The 22,273-nt window shown below is 41.9% G+C and overlaps 1 protein-coding gene across 1 annotated transcript in view; it reads right to left on the bottom strand.

Annotated features, from left to right (window-relative positions):
* Positions 1-734: 734 nt before the first annotated feature.
* Positions 735-22,273, bottom strand: part of LOC117503844 (CUB and sushi domain-containing protein 1-like) — a 2,069,078-nt gene continuing 2,047,539 nt past the window's right edge. Inside the window, exon 75 of the mRNA XM_034163109.1 lies at positions 735-1,651. Within this exon, the coding sequence (XP_034019000.1) occupies positions 1,492-1,651 (160 nt within the window). The 3' untranslated portion in view covers positions 735-1,491. The remainder of the gene's footprint in view (positions 1,652-22,273) is intronic.

Here is a 22,273-nt window from a genome sequence, read left to right as displayed (position 1 = left end):
AAAAAAAACCTCTGCTCCCGCTGCTGCGGAGCTGCTGCTCGCTCCAAAAACTCTGTCATAATTGTGAAATAAAGGACAAAAGACACATAAGTCCAGCTCACAGGCTGGCTACCAGAGACAGGACATGTTCACATCCTCAGTCAAACTCCAGACATCTCCACAGATTTAACTTGGGGAGGAGGGCAACGCGACGTGATGCAATATCGCGCCACAAACGCGCCAATCACTCAAAATCGCTTCACTCGCGTCGCTTCATTCGCGTCCATCGCATCGCGCTGCGTGACTTGCCGCCAAAACGTGTCCTTACATAGGAATTACATGGCAATTTGTCGCTGCTGTCGCTCGCGTCGTGCCCGGTGTGAATGTGGCATAAGCGGCAGAAGGTACAGCCACAGAGGAATCAAGTATACTTATCTGATGACAACTCCATTTACCTAATTGTGATTGTCCTTCTGTATTAAACCCATCTACTATGCCAAAAAAGCTAAAACTAACATTTCAGAATGTTCTATAACTGTTATTTGACACCGGCTTGTCTAGCACTAGCCCAGAAAACTAATTTAATACTTGGGCTAAATGATAAAATGGACGAGAATGCTCACTGATTCAGAGATCTGACTGAACTTGTCACTGCACTGGCAGCATTTGTCATATTAGGTTAGTCCAGTCAAAGCCAGTGTAGTGGAGTCGATGTGGGAGATTTTTGGTCCTGCACTGCTGATGATTTCATTTTGCAACATGGAATCTAATCATTTACTGTCTAATGGCATGTCTGAGGGTGGGACTGGTGATGGTGGGGGTGCTCTGACGGGTTGGGAGGTGAGAAGGTGGAATAGTCTATGTGCTTCCCCTGAGGGTAGAACCTCAAATCATTCAAACCCATGTCTGGCCTGCAGCAGGGGAGTTAGTAAGCCTATACCACTGTGCAAACTTGGCAATGAACTATTGGGTGATGTTGGGGTAAACCTCTGATTAGGCTTCAGGAAAGGTATTCAACATTAGCTATACCAAGCCCTTTCCATACAGGTTAAGTCAAATTTTGCAAAAAGTCAACTGGCACTGCATGAGCTTTGTTCATTGAGGGTGTCACTCTTGATGGACTGTTGATAAGGTGTACCATGCTCTCATGTTTTTCTTTGTTGTCCGAACAGCAAGAGAATTTGTGGTCCCGGCATTGATGTCCTGAACAATTTGAAGATTACATTGTTTACGCCCTCCTTTGCATGTCCCAGTTTTATTTCACTCTCTCAGGCTGCAGGGAGAGGTGATACAATTGTTCTTGACAATAACAGGCAGGAGGTGGAAAACAGCTCCAACACTGTGCTGACAGAAGACCAGCATGCTACAACACACACTGCTCAAGTAGATGAGTCCAAATCATTACGTTTCTCCTGGATGTACAGTTTCCTTCAAGTGTGGTTAAACCACACTGCAGAATGCAACAGTGACACTGGCCTACACCGCTGTGCATGCAGCGGCAGGTTTGTTGGACTATACCACAGTGCAGACTGTATTGAGTGTGGTATCAAATCGAACTGCCTTAGCCTCAGTTGGCTTCATGTTGGTGTCATACATTGGATTTTCAAATGATGCTTGACCGTTGGAGCTCTCATGTCCGACATAGCCATTGAACTGGACCTTTGGACGTGTTCTGAAAGATAAAAGACAAAAATTATGACGTAAGTGCCAGAAAATTGGTGCCACCTGCATATGTTTGTAAAATTTAACCTAGTAACCGGAGAAAGAAAGAGAGAAAGAAAGAAAGAAAGAAAGAAAGAGAGACAAAAAATGAATGAATAAATGAATTTTTATTTATTCAGCACACAGACGAACAACAACAAAGACAACAGCAAAAACCCATAAAAAGAACAATGTACAGTGAACCCGTGTGGCCAAAAGGGTGACGGCAGAAGCAAAGCTTATAAATACCTTAAATAAATAATGTATACATATATAAATATATGTATACTCATAACAATAATACAAAAGAAAGACCTGCTGCTTTCTTCATTAAGGGATGTTAAAATCACTGTGATATATAATGATATTCTTAGATTCATTCTATGATGAACCAAGGGCAAGTTCTCATTTCTTCCAATTGTTCAGGAGATTTCAATGAAGAGCATCTCCTCTTGACCCAAAATGGAGATAATCAGTGAAATCTGCTGGTGGAGTACGTGGTCACTGCCACATACTGTAAGAATTTCATTAGCCCCACTATAATCCCATTACAAAGTTTATATTTGCTGTAGACAATTCTCGAGTTTCAGCATCAGTTTCTTACATTTTTTAATGGATGCAGTTTTATAATGCCCTCAGTTTCCATTACACCCATGAGTTTGTTTATGCACTGCATAGGGTCAACTAAACATGTTCACAATGCCCATATCACCCAAGATGCATTTATCATTTCTCTTCATTTTCTTTCTATAATAGCATGAATAAACCTGGATCCACTTCCATGTCAAACAGCACTGTCCATAAACCATTCATTCATTTTCTGCCACTTATCTGGGTCTTGGTTGTGGCATCAGCAGAGTAAACAGCTCATCCTCCACTTCCCTATATACAGCGAGGCCCTCTAACTCTTCCTGGGGAATCCTGAACATTCAAAAACCAGCTGGGATATGCAATCCCTCTAGCATGTCCTGGGTTTTCACTGAAGCCTCTCCCTCTTTAGACATGCCTGGAAGACCTCTCCAGGGAGAGAACCAGATTACATCCTCACCAGATACATGAATCAAGAATCACCTCTGCTGGCTCTTTTCATTGCAAAGAAGCAAGTGGCTCCTGTCTGATCCCCTCCCGGATATTCAACAGTCTCACGCTGTCCCTGAGTCTAAACCTGACAGATGAACCTAATTTCCACCGTTTGTATCTGTGATCTTGTTGTTTCTGTCATTACCCAATGTTCATGGCCACAGGTGAGGGGAGGAGCATGAATCGACTGATAAATCAAGAACTTCATCTTCTGTCTCAACTCTTTCTTCACCACAACAGTTCAGGACAGTTTTCAAAGGACCTCAAATGCAGCACTAATCCATTTATCAATGTCAGGCTCCATCTTACCCCCACTTGTGAACAAGATTCTGAAATACTTGAACTCCTCCACTTGGGGCAGTAACTTTCCCTGACCCAGAGGGGACAATACCCCTTTTCTGACACAGGGCCATGGTGTCAAATTCGGAAGTGCTGATCCTCAGCCCATTTGCTTCACACTTGGCCACTAACCTGTCTAGTGTGCAGTGGAGGTCACCGTATGATCAGCCCAGCAGAACCACATTATCTGCAAAAAGCAGATGATGTGGTCCATGAACCAGAACCTGGTGAAACTGAGAAAGAGGAGGAAGTCTGTCCTGCACACTAAAAAAAAAGTGACTGAAATGAACCCCAATGAGAGGACAGCAGCAACTATGCTGTTTGTTGTTAGCTGTAGATTTTCCATGGTTTTGCCTTTCAGTACTCACAGTTTGTACAAATTTGCATTTGTGTCTTGTCAGAAGGGCATTTCTTTTGACTTTTCAACAATCTCTGCTGTTAGTTTGATGCGTTGTGTATGTGTGAAATAACATGAATGCAGTTGGCACATTGTCTACAAATTCTCTTGCCCCACCACAAAGTGTTCATGCCTCCAACTATCTCCATCAAGAAAAAAAAGATGCTAATCCTCTATTAAAGATTGCAATTAAAATCCTGCACGCTTTTTATAGAGCGTTTGAGACTACTGATATAAGAGTTGCTTGCTGTGCTACAAATTGTGAAGATTAACAATCAGTTATGAAGATACATGTCTTCTAATGGATTTTGGCATTTTGTCTTAGTTTTTAAACCACACACACCTTGCACCAACCCCACACCACAAAACACAACCAACATTTTAAGTAATTAAGCCAAAGGTAGTTTACCTGATCAGTCTCCATAAATAGAAGCCCCAATTAAACCAATAATTGCATAACAAGACTGAACATATTGCAAGTAAGTCCCACTGGCCTGCAGAGCTGGCGCTTATACTCAGATAGCGTCAAGCAGAAGGGAAACTTAAACTCCCCTGGAGGGGAAGCCAGCGCATTGCAGTTACTTCTCCTTCTAAAGGCCCTGTCCCACTGGCCTTTAGGATGATTTGTGTATGAATTGCGCACACAATTGGTTCATATTCACTAAACATCCGCAATATCCGTGAAACATGCTTGTATGAGTCAGTTGACAACCGCACACATCTGCAATTATCCGCACAGGCACGTTTTTCCATTGCCAGGATTTTTGAGCTGCAAAACATTTTGGCTGCAGATGACATCCGCCTTACATACTCAATACATAATCAATACATACTCAATCTACGCGCTGTATATCCGTCATTATCCGCTGATATCCGCAACTGACGGGGTACTGCGGCTTGGCAGCGGACTGGGACAGTCTGTAAAAAGGATATATAGTGTGCCTATCACACCCACATCACAAACTAAAATAAGATGTAGTGACTGCATACAGAGTAGCCACAAATAAAGCCGTTGTATTATCAGAATCAGAATCAGAAAAGTTTTATTGCCATATGAGTGAACAAGTTCACAACATTAGGAAATTGCTGTGGTACTTGGTGCTAACATTAAAGCAATGTTACAAAATGTACAGAATGTATGCGCTAAGATAAATAAATGGTGATGATAAATGGTGATAGCAACAATCTAGAGTTCTAAAAGTTCTTGTTGATGACGCTAACAGCAGAGGAGAAAAAAACTGTTCTTATGGTGGGAGGTTCTGGTCCGAAGGGACCGTAGCCTCCTGCCTGAGGGGAGGAGGTCAAAAAGGCTATATCCAGGGTGAGAAGGATCGGCTCTGATCCGACCTGAGCGCCCCAGTGTCCTGGAGGTGTACAGGTCGTGAAGAGATGGAAGGTTGGAGCCAATCACCTTCTCGGCAGAGCGTACAATGCGCTGTAGTCTCTGTATGTCCCTGGTGGTGGCTCCAGCATACCATACGGTGATGGAGGTGGTGAGGATGGACTCGATGATGGCAGTGTAAAACTGCACCATGATCCTTGCTGGCAGGTTGAATTTCTTCAACTGCCACAGGAAGTACATCCTCTGCTGGGCCTTCTTGACAAAAGAAGTAATGGTGGACTCCCACCTGAGGTCCTTGGTTAGAGTGATTCCCAGGAAACAGAAGGTGTCCAATATGGTGATGGGGGTGTCTGCCAGGGTAATGATGGGGAGAGGGGCTGTGTTCTTCCTAAAGTCCACAATAATCTCCACTGTCTTCTTGGTGTTCAGCACCAAGTTGTGCTGCACCAGGACACCAGTCGTTGGACCTCCAGCCTATAGGCGGACTCATCCCCATCAGAGATGAGTCCGATAAGGGTGGTGTCATCTGCAAACTTGATAAGCTTGACAGACTGGTGATCAGAAGTACAGCAGTTGGTGTACAGGGAGAAAAGCAGAGGAGAGAGGACACAGCCCTGAGGAGTACCGATACTGGTGGTCCGGGAGTCCGAGACATTCTTCCCCAGCCTCACATGCTGCTTCCTATCTTTCAGGAAGTTGGCAATCCACCTGCAGGTAGAATCAGGCACGTTCATCTGGGAAAGCTTAGCCTGGAGAAGATCTGGAAGGATGGTATTGAAGGCAGAGCTGAAGTCCACAAACAGGATCCTAGCATAGGTTCCCGGGGAGTCCAGATGCTGCAGAACGAAGTGCAAAGCCAGACTGATGGCGTCATCTACAGACCTATTGACTCTGTAAGCAAACTGCAAGGGGTCCAAGAGGGAGGCCGTGAGAGATTTGAGGTGGAACAGAACCAGACGCTCAAATGACTTCATGACTACAGAAGTCAGTGCCACCGGTCTGTTATCATTGAGTCCAGTGATCCTCGGTTTCTTGGGAACAGGAATAATGATGGAGGTTTTGAAACAGTCAGGCACGTGGCAAGCCTCCACTGAGGAGTTGAATATGTCTGGGGAAAGCTCATTAGCACAGTGTCTCAGAGTGGCAGGTGAGACATCGTCTGGTCCAGGAGCTTTGCGAGCTTTTACATTCCTAAACTGCTTTCGCACCTCATCTTCATAAATATGTAGAGCTGTGAGGGCGGGGAGAGAGGAGGGGGACTCTGGGATGGAAGTCCTTGATATTGTGAGCTCCACTAAAGTGTGGTGGGTGGGGGAGGTGGGAGAGTGAATGTCCATGCTGGGTATGTTGCTGGGACTGGAGGAGGTGTGAGGGCTGTTAACCTGGCCATCAAAACGACAACAGAACTCGTTCAGTCTATTTGCAGTTTGTAGGTCGTCTGTGAAGTGGGGGGTTTTAGGCTTGTAATTGGTAATCTGCCTAAAACTTTTCCACACTGAGGCTGCATCATTCTCTGAGATCTGCTGCTGGATGTTCTCAGAGTAGTGTGATCTAGCAATGCCCACTTCCTTGCTAAACCTGTACTTGGCCTCTTTGTAATCTTTGTCCCCACTTTTAAAAACCTCCTTCTTATCTAACCACAGCCATTTCAGTTTGGGAGTAAACCAGGGTTTGTCATTGTTGTAACGCACCCTTGTGCGTGATGGTACAATGCTGTCCTCGCAGAAGTGGATATACGACGTCACAGTGTCCGTATACTCATCCAAACTCTCACAATTATGTCAGCTTTGCATCTTATTTGCGGACAATTTGTGAATGCACAACAAACACTCCATGTAAACCCAAAGTACCATGGCAGACATCGACATACCTGCCAGTCAGTGCCTGTCCAGCTGTGGAAACATACAGATGTAGTTATGGATCCCCAAAAACGCCATCCAAAAACATAAAGGCGCACTGACACGAGCATGTTTGGTGATTAAAACGGCCGCCGTTTTTCTCTTTTCTGCAAATATATGTACTTATGTCTCCATATACATTTCTACACACTTTACTTTTTCTTGTTCCCCCCTCTTTAATATTATTATATTTAAGTAAATATTGGAGGAGTGGGGTACAATTAGTTATACCTAACAGCTACCGTTAGCTTATCTAGCCGGCCTTAGCAACGTTCATCGTAGCTTACAAAATAGTTGGTTCTTTTGTGTTTGATAACCCACATTAATTCATACTTTTGCCCACATTTATTTTATATGTATTTGTTAATACCGTTACTGTCGGTTTAACACGCTCTTATACTTTATTCACTAATTACCATTTTTGTTTATCATGTTAGCTTGCTGGGTATGGTGATTGGCTTATTCACAGCTAATTTAGCTCTTCTACCATACCTAGCTTATTTTTACCATTTACAATTCCATTTTACATGGTGTAGATTTTTAATGATTCATCAGTTTATGTTACTCTAAAGACATCAACATATAGTACCTAGGTTCTTAGGTTTCCATTTGATAGCATAATGATTATACTTTTTATTTTCCTATAGTATGCTAACAGAGTTACTTTAGATAGATACCAGTACACTCACACACACTCACAGCTTCTGCTTATACAGCTTAGCCTACTAACTATACGAGGTCTGTTAGAAAAGTATCCGACCTTTTTATTTTTTTCAAAAACCTGATGGATTTGAATCACGTGTGCTTGCATGAGCCAACCTTGAAGCTTTAAAAATTTTTTCACGCCTGTCCATTGCATCATTTGCTTGTAAGCAGCCTTTGTGTGAGGATGGGTGCAGTCTCTCGTCGGATTTTCTTTGCAAGGAAAATGGCGGAATGACTGGAGCAGCGCGACTGCATCAAATTTTGCCAGAAACTGGGCGACAGCCAGGTGGAAACCATTTGGATTATTCAGACGGCTTTCGGTGACGATCCTATGGGCATCACACAGATTATGGAGCGGTACAACTGGTTTAAAGACGGCCGCACAACGGTGGAGAGCAAGCCGCGCTCCGGTCGGCCATCAACATGCAGAAATGACCAGATGATTCCAAAGTGAACGCTGTGGTGATGTGGGGCCGTCGTGTGACTATCTGAAAAATTGCGGAAGAGGTGGACATCAGCACTTTTTCGGCGCATTCCACTGTGACAGAAGATTTGGCCATGAAAACAGTTGCAGCGAAATTCATGCCGATGGCTTCGGCACGAAGCTGCTGACGAAGCAAAAGCGCCACCGTGTTGAAGCCTATAATTATAATTTGAAGGTTATTAGAGTTGGGATTTTTCTCCTGCAATTTAAACCCTTAGAGCCCTAATGACACTTTCCTGCCTCCCGGTCAAGTTTTCAATATATTTCTCTGAATAGATCATGTCTCTCTACAGCAGGGGTGGGCAATCATGTGCCATAAAGGGCCGAGACACTGCAGGTTTTCCGTGCAACCCATCGCCTCAGCAGGTGATTTCATTAATGATCAGGTGTCTCAGCAGGTGATTTCATTGACAACCAGGTGTTTATGTTCAGAGCAGAAGCTCATCAGCAACCCACCTGCTGAGGTGATTGGTTACATGGAAAACCTGCAGTGTCTCGGCCCTCGATGCCCACCCCTGCTCTACAGTGTTCTCATTAAATGTATGTCTCACATTCAGAAAGGTGAGATTGTTCTGAACAATCAATTTCTTCATATACAGTGCATCTGGAAAGTATTCACTTCACTGTTTCCACATTTTGTTATGTTACAGCCTTATTCCAAAATGGAGTTTATTCATTTTCCCCTCACAATTGTACTCACAACACCCCATCATGAAAACATTATTTTTTTATTATTTTCTGCAAACTGATTACCCCCCCCCCCCCCCAAAAAAAAAAAAAATAAATAAACAAGAAATCACATTTCGGTTCTTGGTCACCTCCCTGACTAAGGCCCTTCTCCCCCGATTGCTCAGTTTAGACGGGAGGCCACTCTAGGAGGAGTCCTTGTGGATCCGTATGTCTTCCATTTACGGATGATGGAGGCCACTGTGTTCATTGGGACCTTCAAAGCAGCAAAAATGTTTCTGTACCCTTCCCCAGATTTGTGCCTCGAGACAATTCTATCTGAGACATCTACAGACAATTCCTTTGACTTCATGCTTGTTTTGTGCTCTGACATGCACTGTCAACTGTGTGACTTTATATGTAGACAGGTGATATGTAGACAGGTGTGTGCCTTTCCAAATCATGTCCAATTAACTGAATTAAACCCAGGTAGACTCCAATTAAGCTGTAGAAACATCTGAAAGATGATCAATGGAAACACGATGCACATGAGCTCAATTTTGAGCTTCATGGCAGTCTGTGAATAATTTTGTACGTGTGATTTCTTAGTTGTTGTTTTTCTTTTATTTAAATAGATTTGCAAAAATCTAAAATACATTTTTTTTCAAGTTGTCATTATGGGGTATTGTGTGGAGAATTTGGAGGGGAAAAAAATCATCCATTTTGGAATAAGGCTGTAACATAACAAAATACTTTGCGGATGCACTGTATGGTTAAAATCAAGAACATCCCCTTAGGGCTCCAAGGGTTGAAATTAAATTCAGCAGACTGTCTGATACCAGCACTCATTCGAAGTCAATGTAAAAGTGGATTTATCTGAAATCAATGTGAAAATTTTAAATATTTTAAAATGACACAGACTGTATATCCTTGCCAATATTTCTGACAAATAAAGTACATATGGTCAGGGATAAGAAGGATGTACAATAAACATTGATGAGCTAATGAAAGCAACACGCTATGATGATGAATGGGTAATGGCTAACAATGTGCATTTAACTGCATTTTAGAGATGCTAGTATTTTATTTTATTTTATTTTATTTTTTTTTACCATGATTAAAGGTGAAAGCTTGTCAGCACGTTGTTGATAAAACTGACAAATTGCAGGGAGAGTCAGGGTCAGACCGAGAACAAGAAAAAATAATTGCTACTTCCGTGGTTCAGCTGCTCTTGCCTGCATGCACACCACCTGCATTCACCCTCCAATGGCTTTAATATATATTTTGCTGCTCTACTGGAATGAGAATTTTATTGACGATACAGCAAGGCTTTTTGACTGACATGTACACAGTGAAACATGAAATATGTAGTGAAATATGACTCCCCTTTCGTAATTTGGCTGTGTCGCAGATTACATTTTTGGGTAATCAGGTTCTATAATCCAGTTAGATATAATCACTTAGTACCAAACCCTGTGGATCTATTAGCAGGGAGGAATGCTGCAGCTGAAATGTTGTTTGAACTCATTAACAGTGTGCGTACGTGCATGTGTGTGCTGGTAGAAATTCAACCCTGGGGAGCCACTGAGCTTACCCTACATGCTCAACTTATTACTTTACAAAATTGCATACACACCGGCACACCGATGTGTACCTCAAACCTCCCTGCATGGCAGCAGTTCAAATTGTTCAGTGGTGGGCACAGATAACCAAAAAATTAACTTCGATAACAGATAATCAGATAACTGAAAAGTTATCTTCGATAAAGTTAAAACAATAAACCACCCAAAAATTTATCAGAAGTTACAGATAACCGATAACAGATAAATTCTATTATTATCTCTGGCACATTTACAACTACTAGTAAAACAAATTTAATAGCTTCTAATAATATTAAAAAAACAACAGACCCAAACAATAAGACCATACTTTTTTCTTTCAACAGTCTGCCCCTGCTGAAAGCTCTACAGTGCTCTGAGCACAGACAGAGGCACCCCAAGACTCAAACAATAAGACCACACTTTTTTCTTTCAACATTCAGTCCCTGCTGGAAGCTCTTGTTTATTACAACCCTCCCAGAACAGAGCCAATCTGAGAGCATTCATAAAGCCAGCCCTGTATCAGTTATAAAGGTCCGGTCATGCGGAGGTCTTGAAAAATAAAGTCATATTGAATTATGGTTTTGATTTATAAATAACATTAATACCAATAGAATAACTCCATTAATGTCAATTCTGTCATTTGTACAAAGTTAAAATATAACATATATCTTTTAATGTTGAATAATGCACTAATTCTGGGGTTTTGTAACAAAGAGACAGATCGCAAAGGATTCTGGGTAAAGGTGCCTGCTAAACACTGATTGGTTCAGTCATTCATTATGCAAACCAACAGGTTAATGTGACGTCTGTTGTGTGTTGGTGTTTAAATGTGCTTTTGTAAAATATTCCATTTTTTTATTTGTAAAAACAAGCATTTTTACAGAGCTCTGGAAGTGTCATGGCAAATTTTTTTGCATGTTTTTTTTTGCATTCTTTTTTTTTATTTTTTTGCATTCTCTCTTTACAACATTCATTTGATGTAAAACATACTTTACACTGTGTGAGATGATTTTTCATGCAGGAATTTTTTGGACCAAGTTTCAGGTTAATCGTGCGTCCTGCATCGTGTAGTGTTCATGGAGTATCAAGCTGCGGTCAACATCTGACGACTACCTCCTGATCGCTGATCGTATGGTCGAATGAGAATCAAACCTGTTTGATATACTATTGTGGTCGGCCGTCGTGAGGTTATCCTGCTGCTGAAACCTACAAGCAGCATCCAACCGTTCGCACTGTACCTGTGCAAACACTGCACACTGCAAACACTTCTTTCTTTCTTTCTTTCTTTCTTTAATATTTATTTCATTCATTTAAAAGAAAAAAACAGAAATAAAGCATCACAATCACCAGAATGAAAAGGAGCAGAGAGAAGAACAAGTTTTATATCTGACATAACCGGGGTCAAAATAAATAGAACACTGCCATCTACTGGTTCCCAGACACTGCCATGAACACTACTGGCCAGTAGATGCTAGATGGCAGTAGAGGCTTTCAAAACAAATTCTAGATAATCCCTGTCTGTTCACATTTAAAATGCGTGGAATTTAACAAACGCAATTAAAAAATCAACGTCTATAAACGCAGAGAATATATACAAGAGAGTTTTAGGCACTAGAGTTTAATGCTGTTGTCCTTGGAGCCTGAACAGAGTGTCTGAAATGCATTTGTCCTGTCCTGACGTACTGAGATTACATCATCCTACCCATAATGCACTGCGGGGCAGAGCATGTGCTCACAAAACCTTAAAAATTAACACATTACTTTAAAACTAAAACACATATCTGATATTTTTACTTTATACAACTTCAGACATGACTGTAATTTTAAATAACTAGTCCAAAATTAGTTTGCTTAAATTTGAACCATAAGTTAAAGATGTATGCCTCTGGATGACTTGGGTCATATTGCCAGCATATCAGTATGATGTTAAAGGGAATTTTTTTTTTTTTTTTTTTTTTTTTTTTTTTTTTTTTTTTTTTTTTTTTTGTAGAGCTTTTTATACAAGCAGTTCTCTTCTGTTTGCAAAGTTTATAACTGTGTCTGGTACAAAACTTTTAACAGGTGGGTGCTGAACTAATTTTAAAAATGCTTGTCGCTGTTCAGCTTTATTTTGTTTATTGGTTAAAAAGTTACTGGACAAAAATTCATCGGAAGATAATTAGTCCTATGATGGTCTTTAAAGTTATCTTAAAAGATAATCCGATAATGAAAACGTTATCTTCGATAATGATCTGTTATCGGATTATCGGAACTGTGCCCACCACTGAAATTGTTTCAGCAGATTGCAGTTAGTTGTTCATACAATGGTTTAATTTTTACATTTTGGCAGAATAACTGTCAGGTACAGTACAGAAATGCAGGCAAAAACAAGTACTGCTGTAAACTATAATATAATTTAAAATGTTTCAAGCACATTTAATCTCCAGATAAGTTAAATGTACGGCATGCAGAGGGCATGCTTGGCACAATCACTTGACATCATAAGGACAGGCGTTTGGAATATTAAAATTCAGACTAATAGAAAGCCATGTCAGCTAATACTTCCTGCTACTTGGTGCTACGTGTTTCACATCAGACCTCTTTCTTCGATGAACTGAATCCTCAGCAGCTGGACTGAATGATGCTCTTCTATTAAATACAAGGTTGTAATAGTTTATTTTATTTCAGTTATCTGTGCATTACTTTTGTTAGTCTTTAATTGGAACTGGTATGAATTTCAGTTCATTAGTTTATACCTGCGTAAATCTCAGGACTAGTCAGCTTCTCACTAGTGCTTAGCTTGTGCTAACTTTCACTACACAGTTAATCTTCCCTTAATCCACAAACCTTAAAATAGCTTCCACGATGCTGTCAGAAAGGGTGACCCTCTTCGAGAGCAGTGTCCGTAAGTTTGCTCCTGTGTTCAGTGGACTTATATATCATGGGCACTCCAGATGAGGTTAGCACTGAGGTGTGTAGTGCACCTGTTAGCACTAGCTCAGCTCTGCCGGCTAAAGATGACAACTTTCAGACTGGTATTAGGCAGAAGAAATCCCATAAGGCTTGGTGCCCAGTTGTGGTACCTGGTTCACAGTCACTATTGATGACTGTGAAAGATTTGTCAGCCTTAGATGGAGAACTTCTATCTCCATCTCCAGGCTGAAACACCTTGCATTAGTGATCAGGGATTCTATTACCTGCAAAGTCAGATTATAAATGTTGCTGATGTTAAATGTATTCCTGTGGCCAGAGCACCCGACAGTGCCTCTTATCTTAGTGTGCTGAAAATGCAGAAGGACAGTCACATGAAGGAACATGATACCAGTTATAGCCACATTGTTATTCATGTCGACACCAGCGATGTTAAGATGTGGCAATCAGAGGTCACAAAGATGGACATAGAAAGAACATGTGACATTGCCAGAAAGATGTGTCGGCATCAAGTAATAGTCTCTGGTCTCCTTGTGGAAATGAGGCATTTAGCAGGCTGATGTCTTTGAATAGGTGGCTGAAGGTTGAAGAGTGATTGTGTTTTGGTGGTTGGCTCTCACTGCGGTATTGTATCACTTCCTGTTCCGGACCACAGCGGTGTTTTTCTGTATCTGTTAGCTGTTTAATCTGCGCAGTTGGGTGTGAAATGTTTAGTTATTCCTCGGCCTCCTTTAGTAGTAACGGTACTTGTAATAAGTGTAGCTTATTCGTAGCTTTGGAGGCCAGGCTGGGCGAACTGGAGACTCGGCTCCGCACCGTGGAAAATTCTACAGCTAGCCAGGCCCCTGTAGTCGGTGCGGACCAAGGTAGCTTAGCCGCCGTTAGTTCCCCCCTGGCAGATCCCGAGCAGTCGGGAAAGCAGGCCGACTGGGTGACTGTGAGGAGGAAGCGTAGCCCTAAACAGAAGCCCCGTGTACACCGCCAACCCGTTCACATTTCTAACCGTTTTTCCCCACTCAGCGACACACCCGCCGAGGATCAAACTCTGGTTATTGGCGACTCTGTTTTGAGAAATGTGAAGTTAGCGACACCAGCAACCATAGTCAATTGTCTTCCGGGGGCCAGAGCAGGCGACATTGAAGGAAATTTGAAACTGCTGGCTAAGGCTAAGCGTAAATTTGGTAAGATTGTAATTCATGTCGGCAGTAATGACACCCGGTTACGCCAATCGGAGGTCACTAAAATTAACATTAAATCGGTGTGTAACTTTGCAAAAACAATGTCGGACTCTGTAGTTTTCTCTGGGCCCCTCCCCAATCGGACCGGGACTGACATGTTTAGCCGCATGTTCTCCCTGAATTGCTGGCTGTCTGAGTGGTGTCCAAAAAATGAGGTGGGCTTCATAGATAATTGGCAAAGCTTCTGGGGAAAACCTGGTCTTGTTAGGAGAGACGGCATCCATCCCACTTTGGATGGAGCAGCTCTCATTTCTAGAAATCTGGCCAATTTTCTTAAATCCTCCAAACTGTGACTATCCAGGGTTGGGACCAGGAAGCAGAGTTGTAGTCTTACACACCTCTCTGCAGCTTCTCTCCCCCTGCCATCCCCTCATTACCCCATCCCCGTAGAGACGGTGCCTGCTCCCAGACCACCAATAACCAGCAAAAATCTATTTAAGCATAAAAATTCAAAAAGAAAAAAATAATATAGTACCTTCAACTGCACCACAGACTAAAACAGTTAAATGTGGTCTATTAAACATTAGGTCTCTCTCTTCTAAGTCCCTGTTGGTAAATGATATAATAATTGATCAACATATTGATTTATTCTGCCTAACAGAAACCTGGTTACAGCAGGATGAATATGTTAGTTTAAATGAGTCAACACCCCCGAGTCACACTAACTGTCAGAATGCTCGTAGCACGGGCCGGGGCGGAGGATTAGCAGCAATCTTCCATTCCAGCTTATTAATTAATCAAAAACCCAGACAGAGCTTTAATTCATTTGAAAGCTTGACTCTTAGTCTTGTCCATCCAAATTGGAAGTCCCAAAAACCAGTTTTATTTGTTATTATCTATCGTCCACCTGGTCGTTACTGTGAGTTTCTCTGTGAATTTTCAGACCTTTTGTCTGACTTAGTGCTTAGCTCAGATAAGATAATTATAGTGGGCGATTTTAACATCCACACAGATGCTGAGAATGACAGCCTCAACACATTTAATCTATTATTAGACTCTATTGGCTTTGCTCAAAAAGTAAATGAGTCCACCCACCACTTTAATCATAGCTTAGATCTTGTTCTGACTTATGGTATGGAAATAGAAGACTTAACAGTATTCCCTGAAAACTCCCTTCTGTCTGATCATTTCTTAATAACATTTACATTTACTCTGATGGACTACCCAGCAGTGGGGAATAAGTTTCATTACACTAGAAGTCTTTCAGAAAGCGCTGTAACTAGGTTTAAGGATATGATTCCTTCTTTATGTTCTCTAATGCCATATACCAACACAGTGCAGAGTAGCTACCTAAACTCTGTAAGGGAGATAGAGTATCTCGTCAATAGTTTTACATCCTCATTGAAGACAACTTTGGATGCTGTAGCTCCTCTGAAAAAGAGAGCTTTAAATCAGAAGTGTCTGACTCCGTGGTATAACTCACAAACTCGTAGCTTAAAGCAGATAACCCGTAAGTTGGAGAGGAAATGGCGTCTCACTAATTTAGAAGATCTTCACTTAGCCTGGAAAAAGAGTCTGTTGCTCTATAAAAAAGCCCTCTGTAAAGCTAGGACATCTTTCTACTCATCACTAATTGAAGAAAATAAGAACAACCCCAGGTTTCTTTTCAGCACTGTAGCCAGGCTGACAAAGAGTCAGAGCTCTATTGAGCTGAGTATTCCATTAACTTTAACTAGTAATGACTTCATGACTTTCTTTGCTAACAAAATTTTAACTATTAGAGAAAAAATTACTCATAACCATCCCAAAGACGTATCGTTATCTTTGGCTGCTTTCAGTGATGCCGGTATTTGGTTAAACTCTTTCTCTCCGATTGTTCTGTCTGAGTTATTTTCATTAGTTACTTCATCCAAACCATCAACATGTTTATTAGACCCCATTCCTACCAGGCTGCTCAAGGAAGCCCTACCATTATTTAATGCTTCGATCTTAAATATGATCAATCTGTCTTTGTTAGTTGGCTATGTACCACAGGCTTTTAAGGTGGCAGTAATTAAACCATTACTTAAAAAGCCATCACTTGACCCAGCTATCTTAGCTAATTATAGGCCAATCTCCAACCTTCCTTTTCTCTCAAAAATTCTTGAAAGGGTAGTTGTAAAACAGCTAACTGATCATCTGCAGAGGAATGGTCTATTTGAAGAGTTTCAGTCAGGTTTTAGAATTCATCATAGTACAGAAACAGCATTAGTGAAGGTTACAAATGATCTTCTTATGGCCTCGGACAGTGGACTCATCTCTGTGCTTGTTCTGTTAGACCTCAGTGCTGCTTTTGATACTGTTGACCATAAAATTTTATTACAGAGATTAGAGCATGCCATAGGTATTAAAGGCACTGCGCTGCGGTGGTTTGAATCATATTTGTCTAATAGATTACAATTTGTTCATGTAAATGGGGAATCTTCTTCACAGACTAAGGTTAATTATGGAGTTCCACAAGGTTCTGTGCTAGGACCAATTTTATTCACTTTATACATGCTTCCCTTAGGCAGTATTATTAGACGGTATTGCTTAAATTTTCATTGTTACGCAGATGATACCCAGCTTTATCTATCCATGAAGCCAGAGGACACACACCAATTAGCTAAACTGCAGGATTGTCTTACAGACATAAAGACATGGATGACCTCTAATTTCCTGCTTTTAAACTCAGATAAAACTGAAGTTATTGTACTTGGCCCCACAAATCTTAGAAACATAGTGTCTAACCAGATCCTTACTCTGGATGGCATTACCCTGACCTCTAGTAATACTGTGAGAAATCTTGGAGTCATTTTTGATCAGGATATGTCATTCAAAGCGCATATTAAACAAATATGTAGGACTGCTTTTTTGCATTTACGCAATATCTCTAAAATCAGAAAGGTCTTGTCTCAGAGTGATGCTGCAAAACTAATTCATGCATTTATTTCCTCTAGGCTGGACTATTGTAATTCATTATTATCAGGTTGTCCTAAAAGTTCCCTAAAAAGCCTTCAGTTAATTCAAAATGCTGCAGCTAGAGTACTGACGGGGACTAGAAGGAGAGAGCATATCTCACCCATATTGGCCTCTCTTCATTGGCTTCCTGTTAATTCTAGAATAGAATTTAAAATTCTTCTTCTTACTTATAAGGTTTTGAATAATCAGGTCCCATCTTATCTTAGGGACCTCGTAGTACCATATCACCCCAATAGAGCGCTTCGCTCTCAGACTGCAGGCTTACTTGTAGTTCCTAGGGTTTGTAAGAGTAGAATGGGAGGCAGAGCCTTCAGCTTTCAGGCTCCTCTCCTGTGGAACCAGCTCCCAATTCAGATCAGGGAGACAGACACCCTCTCTACTTTTAAGATTAGGCTTAAAACTTTCCTTTTTGCTAAAGCTTATAGTTAGGGCTGGATCAGGTGACCCTAAACCATCCCTTAGTTATGCTGCTATAGACGTAGACTGCTGGGGGGTTCCCATGATGCACTGTTTCTTTCTCCTTTTGCTCTGTATGCACCACTCTGCATTTAATCATTAGTGATCGATCTCTGCTCCCCTCCACAGCATGTCTTTTTCCTGGTTCTCTCCCTCAGCCCCAACCAGTCCCAGCAGAAGACTGCCCCTCCCTGAGCCTGGTTCTGCTGGAGGTTTCTTCCTGTTAAAAGGGAGTTTTTCCTTCCCACTGTAGCCAAGTACTTGCTCACGGGGGGTCGTTTTGACCGTTGGGGTTTTACATAATTTTTGTGTGGCCTTGCCTTACAATATAAAGCGCCTTGGGGCAACTGTTTGTTGTGATTTGGCGCTATATAAAAAAATTGATTGATTGATTGATTGATTGGCTGGCGCAGTTTTGCAGGCAGCACGATTTTAGTTTTCTTAATAACTGCCCCTCCTTCTGGGGTCACCGTGGCTTGCTGATGCTGGACGGCCTCCGCCCAAATGGGAAGGTGCTGCCATCTTATCTGAGAACATAGAATTCTACAAGGAGTGTAGCATTAGGACTTTACAGCAGGCCACACAGCAGGTGGTTAGAGGGCCTGCAGCACCTATTATTATAATGTGGATGTTGAGTCCAATAGCTTAGTAGGGAAATTAGTGCAGGAAATCCACTATAGTAACAGTGTAGTCTATGTGCCAGAAAGGGAAATTTTTCATGTTGAGAATGTGTCCTGTTTCCACAGTTTTACCCATAAAGAGTGTAGAGCAGGGGTGGCCAAGTTCTGTCCTTGAGAGCCAGATTTCTGACACTCTTAGTTATCTCCCTGCTCCAACACACCTGAATCCAATGAAAGGCTCATTAAAAGTCTGCTAACAAGTGTTTCATTGGATTCAGGTGTGTTAGAGCAGGGAGACAACTAAGAGTGTCAGGAATGTGGCTCTTGAGGACCGAACTTGGCCACCCCTGGTGTAGAGGGACATGTTTTGCAAATTTAGTGCCATTACAACACTGGATAACACTACAACTGAGGTTGCCCCACTGGCTGTTTCTGCAACATCAAATTGACTGGCAAATTGGGTCTAGGCAATGGCGACTTGAGACCTTTCAGAAAAATGTCTCATCGGGAAGCTGCAGCAAGGCAGGTGCGAAAGATGCAGGCTGAGAGGCGATGGGTTCATCTCATCCAATGTGCCCAGCAAGGACAGGTGGCCGGGTGGGAAGAGCATGTAGTCAAAACAAAGACTGGATGGAGCGAGATCTGGGAGTGGAACACATCAAGACTACGCTTTCTTCTCCGGTCCAGCTATGATATTCTGCCTTCGCCAGTGAACCTAGTCACACGGAAGGTCCAGAAAGATGACAAGTACAGTTGCGGAACATTAGGAATCATCAAGCATATCCTCTCAAACTGCCACCTGGCTCTCAACAGATACACCTGGAGACACAATCAAGTGCTTAAAGTGTTCACTAAGGTAGTGAAGGAGCAAGTGGAAGAGGGAAAATACACTCCTAACTCGCAGAAACATGGACTGGGCAAGATCGAGTTTATACCACAAAGAGGCAAAGTTCCTGACAGAAAGAAGGCGAGCAAAGCCACGGAAGGCCGGAGTGGTGGTCAATGGGCGGTAGCTGCAGAGCTTGAGGGCTGCAAGAGTTTTTTCCCCATTCCAACAACAAAAAAGCCAGACCTGGTGATATGGAGCGAGGAAGAGAAAGAGGTGCACGTGGTGGAACTCAATGTGCTGCACAAACATAATATCAGTGTGGCACATGAGTGGAAAGAAAATCGTTATGAGGCCCTTGTCGAAGAATGCAAGGAGGCGGGATGGAAGGTAATGCATTTCCCAGTTGAAGTCGGCTGCAGAGGTTTCATTGTGACTAGCATCAGAAAGTGGATGGGAGTGGCTGGACTTGGTCCGAAGTAAGGGAATGCCATGACAAAAGCTCTACAGGAGAATCACTGCTTCGATTGGTTCAAGGTTCAAAGCAAAGCCGCGCTGCTGAAACGGTTGACTTATATGGAAGAAACGAAACATTTGCGGTAAAACAAAGTTATTTAACAACTAACTGATGACTAAATTAGTTGACAACTATTTTAATAATCAATTAAATCAATTAGTTGTTTCAGCACTACTAAACACCTCCTCTTTCTGTCAGATCCCGTTTGTGTGTGTGTGGGGGGGGGGGGGGGGGGATCTTTCAATATTATTGTTAGAGCAGAATTATGTTTTGCAACATTTATACATTCATCCTAATTATATTATTTTACAACATGAATTGTATGGACATTAATAACATGCAACACAAAAATGTATTTAATGCCAGTTTTTTGTGGCCCCCCCATGCTCTGGGCCCTGGGTACATAGTACCCTTTACCCCCCCAGTCCGACGCCCCTACAAAGACATGTAGGTTACGTGAATTGGAAACTTTATAAGTGTCCAGGTCTCCCTTGCAAAAGAGACTTCAGTCTCAATGGGACTAACCTGGTTAAATAAAGGTTAAATAAATAAAAAAATAAATAATACATGGAGGTGTTAAATGCTGTTAATACCGTATACAGGGTATAGGACTATCTGACATTACTGATGAGGTGCCCCACACTGTAACCTATGGCGTTAACCATATCAGACGTGGGACGAACTGACTGTCAAGTCATTCTCAAGTCATCAATTTGCACATCCCAAGTTAAGTCTCAAGTCAGTTTGCAAACAACTGGTGGTCATTATGACTTGAGACTTGCTGATTCATGACTTGAGAGTGACTTGATGGTGACTTCATCCCACCTCTGAACCATACACTGTAAGGCATTAACGCAGAGCATTGCCATGCAAAACCCAAAGGTTGGTACAGGCTGACAGCTGGTACATTCATTTTTCTAGATTACAAATATCACGTTTCTAGTCATATCTGGCCCTGGTTTGCCGTAGGAGTTTATATGCTGGTATGCCATTGTGACGCCCTTGTTTCACTGTTGTTGTTGGTACCTCACAATGGCTGCCAACTCCTGGCAGTCAAAGCAGGAACTTTCAAAAGTTGTGGATGTGAAGACAGCCTTATTTGTTTGCCAACGGTTATACTGTCACTTGCTCATTGTGTCCCTTGCATTACTGTAAGTTAATTTCACAAATGTCAGTACTCAGAGTTTTACCAATTGTCCCGTAGTCCAAGTTAGTAACTCGTTGGGTCAGTTAACGGGGTTAGTCAGTATTAAGTTTGACCAAGAGTCCCGCAGTCCAAGTTAGTAACTCGTTGATCAGTTAACGGGGTTAGTCAGTACTGAGTTTGACTAAGAGTCCCGCAGTCTGGGTTATTAACTCATTGAGTCAGTTAAGAAAGTTAGTTAGTACTCAGAGTTTGACTAAGCGTCCCGCAGTCTGGGTTAGTAACTTGTTGGGTCAGTTAACAGGGTTAGTCAGTACTCAGAGTTTGACTAAGCGTCCCACAGTCCATGTTAGTAACTTGTTGGGTCAGTTAACTAGTCAGTACTGAGAATTTTACCAAGTGTCCCACAGTCTAAGTTAGTAACTCATTGGGTCAGTTAACAGGGTTAGTCAGTACTCGGAGTTTGACTAAGCATCCCGCAGTCTGGGTTAGTAACTCGTTGGGTCAGTTAACTAGTCAGTACTCACATCGGGGTGAATGTGAAGCATTGATGTGTAAAGCACTTTGGGCGTCTGATACAGATGGAAAAGCGCTATATAAATGCAGTCCATATCACATCTGCTGACGTATAAAGGTCATCTCAAACATTTGTAGGTAAACTATGGAGCAGTAATACCAGATCAGTAAAAACATCACCACATATTTATTTCATGCATCTAGCAAGGCTTGTAAGTCATTAATCTGGGCGAGTCAGTGACTATATCAGGTGGTTAAGGTGTTGGGCTTGAGTCCAGAAGATCATGGGTTCAAATCCCCGCCTGACTGGAAAATCACTAAGGGCCCTTGGGCAAGGCCTTTAATCCCCTATTGCTCCCAGTGTGTAGTGAGCGCCTTGTATGGCAGCACCCTGACATCAGGGTGAGTGTGAGGAATAATTGTAAAGCGCTTTGAGCGTCTGATGCAGATGGAAAAGCGCTACATAAATGCAGTCCATTTACTATATCCACATTCTTTCAGACACAAAAACTGAGATTACCAGTATCTTGTTATTTAACAGTGTCACATGTTGGTATGTAAGAGATGATGTGATTAACTTTTTATCAATATGGGATTTGGTAACATGTTCAAATATTGATGATTGATTGGTTGGTTGGTTGATTGATTGATTTCAAATTGATCAATGCTAAAAATAGATCTGATGCTGCCTGTGGAAATAGGCATCCAGTGGCAGAAGGGTCAAACAGGAAGCTCCTCTGCTGTTCACAAAACAAAACAAACCAACAACACAAACATGCAAACACGCAAGCCACAAAATAAGTGAACAAATAAAGAAATGGAAGTGGAGGATCATATTTGATTGTGACAGGTGCAACAAGTCAATACATCAGTACTAACTTTCATGATACCCAAACTTGATTAGTGATAAGACT

Source organism: Thalassophryne amazonica, chromosome 2 (assembly GCF_902500255.1).
Source record: "Thalassophryne amazonica chromosome 2, fThaAma1.1, whole genome shotgun sequence".
NCBI lineage: Eukaryota > Metazoa > Chordata > Actinopteri > Batrachoidiformes > Batrachoididae > Thalassophryne > Thalassophryne amazonica.
This window is presented reverse-complemented; position numbering and strand designations above follow the sequence as displayed.